This window comes from Cebus imitator, unplaced genomic scaffold (genome assembly GCF_001604975.1).
Source record: "Cebus imitator isolate Cc_AM_T3 unplaced genomic scaffold, Cebus_imitator-1.0 Scaffold1, whole genome shotgun sequence".
In the NCBI taxonomy this organism is placed as follows: Eukaryota; Metazoa; Chordata; class Mammalia; order Primates; family Cebidae; genus Cebus; species Cebus imitator.
Genome location: NW_016107316.1, coordinates 1,322,910 through 1,324,955, shown reverse-complemented (window position 1 = coordinate 1,324,955; position 2,046 = coordinate 1,322,910). Strand labels below are relative to the sequence as shown.

The window sequence follows — 2,046 nt, the reverse complement described above, 5'->3', positions numbered from 1 at the left end:
TAACTTGACTGATTCATCCTCTGATTGGATGATGCTTTAGGGTTTAATAGGTGTGTGATTGGGCTGAGGGGCATGTGAGGAGGCTTGACAGTTAACTACAGTTAGCTGTTGCGTTTATCAGCACCAGATTGTGTGTGGCTAGAATGGCCAAGGTTTGATGTTTTGTTATGAATGTTCCAGTATATCTTATAAATTATATTTTCTTGATTTAAGTTACTAATAATACTATTTGATAGTATCAAATAGAATCCTAGTTATTCTGTTAAATTCCTATAATTGGTAGAAGAAATCATAGTCCGGTTGTTACTCTTTTTTGAGACAAAATCTTATTCTGTCACCCAGGCTAGAGTGCAGTGGTGTGATCATAGATCACTGTAGTCTCCGCCTCCTGGGTGTAAGTGATCCTTTCACCTCAGCCTCCCAAGTAGCTGGGACCATAGGTGTGCACCACCATGCCTGGCTAATATTTTTATTACTTTTGTAGAGATGGGGGTCTCCCTATGTTGCTCAGGCTGGCCTTGAACTCCTAGAGTCAAGTAATCCTCCCATCTCAGCCTCCTAAAGTGCTGGGATTATAAGCATGCAGTTCTTATTCTCTTGTTGATCTGATTATAAGGCTCTATTTAAGACAGCATAGGCCCAACTGGCAGAAGAAGGTGATGGTTGGATATTGAGAAATAATGTTTTCTTTGCATGATCCTTAAGGAAGCTGACCTGGTTACAACTCATGAATTGGGACACAATTTTGGAGCGGAACATGATCCGGATGGTCTAGCAGAATGTGCCCCGAATGAGGACCAGGGAGGAAAATATGTCATGTTTCCCATAGCTGTGAGTGGTGATCACGAGAACAATAAGGTATGTATGTGTTGAGAATTTTGTACAGTATGTGGTTAGGAAAGAGGTTGTGTATAATGATCATAATGAGATCTCAGAAACCCATTCCATTCCTAGGTGTTCTCCTAGGGATGGATCTGCAAATTACATAGTACCTTGAAACGTGGCTGTGTGTTTTGGGGTGAAGCATGGTCCATCTAAATCTGGTTAAAACTATCATTTGGACTTTGTTGTCAGGATTAATGGTGTAGATTTGAGCTCTAGGAAAAATTAATAATAATGGCTTTTGTTGGAGCTCGGATTTCAGAGTCTGGTGGGCTCAGGCTTTATGTTAAAAATTTCTCATAGTTCTCATTCATTTTAACTCTGTTGTACAACTTACATGTTTTTATTAACTTTCACAATAAAATACGTAGTTTGCCTGACTACAAGCCTCATGGGAGAAAGGCCCTTGTCTGTGTTGTTATCAGCTGTATCTCCAGTACCTCATTGGAGTACCTGGCATGTAATAAATACTTGTTGAGTAATTAATTGAATCATTTACTGTTGAGGGTTTCTGATAGAGTATACTAGTTGATTTGGGATATTGTAAAACACTTTCAGAGACTTTAAGAGTGCTGTGACTAACTCTTAGAGTCTGAACTAAAAGTTTTGTTAATAAATGTCTGGTTCTTTCATTTTATTTGAAGTCAAACAGCATAAAGCAGTGTGAGGAAAACAGTAGTTGAGCTGCTGAGTTAAAGGACGCTGGCGGGGAGGGCGTAAAGGGGTCTGATTCTAATCACAAAAGATTGTGAAGTATTTGTCCTGACTCCTATTTTGAGCCAGACTGTGGGCTAATGTGCAAGTCTGCCCTGGACCTAGAGGGAAGGATTACTTCTGCTTTTCCCTGGCTCTGACATCCTGCTTTCTAAAATTTCTTTCTCCTGTTTTTTTAGTGAGCTTTGATTATTGCATATCATTTTCTTTGGCTTTTTATGTATATTTTCTACATCTCATTTTCTTTGGCTGTTATGTGTAAACCCTTCCTTCCTGTTACTTTGCATGTTATGTTTTATTTTTCTTCTGCTTGTCAACTTGTACCTGAGAAACATTTTTCTATACCTTTTTGTCTACTCTTTCAACTTGTCAAACTGTTGAATTTTCCTTCTCTTTTTAAAGTTTCTGCATTTCTTTCTTTCTTTCTTTTTTTTTTTTTTTTTTTTTTTT

The 2,046-nt window shown here is 38.1% G+C and overlaps 1 protein-coding gene across 6 annotated transcripts in view; it reads left to right on the top strand.

Annotated features, from left to right (window-relative positions):
* Nucleotides 1-2,046, top strand: part of ADAM17 (ADAM metallopeptidase domain 17) — a 68,385-nt gene that overhangs the window by 45,137 nt on the left and 21,202 nt on the right. For 5 of the 6 annotated variants that reach the window (XM_017525182.1, XM_017525164.2, XM_017525189.1 and 2 more), the window contains one exon: nt 706-858. The exons of the other annotated variant lie outside the window; for it this stretch is intronic. In XM_017525182.1, the coding sequence (XP_017380671.1) occupies nt 706-858 (153 nt within the window). The remainder of the gene's footprint in view (nt 1-705; nt 859-2,046) is intronic. 6 annotated transcript variants of the gene reach the window in all.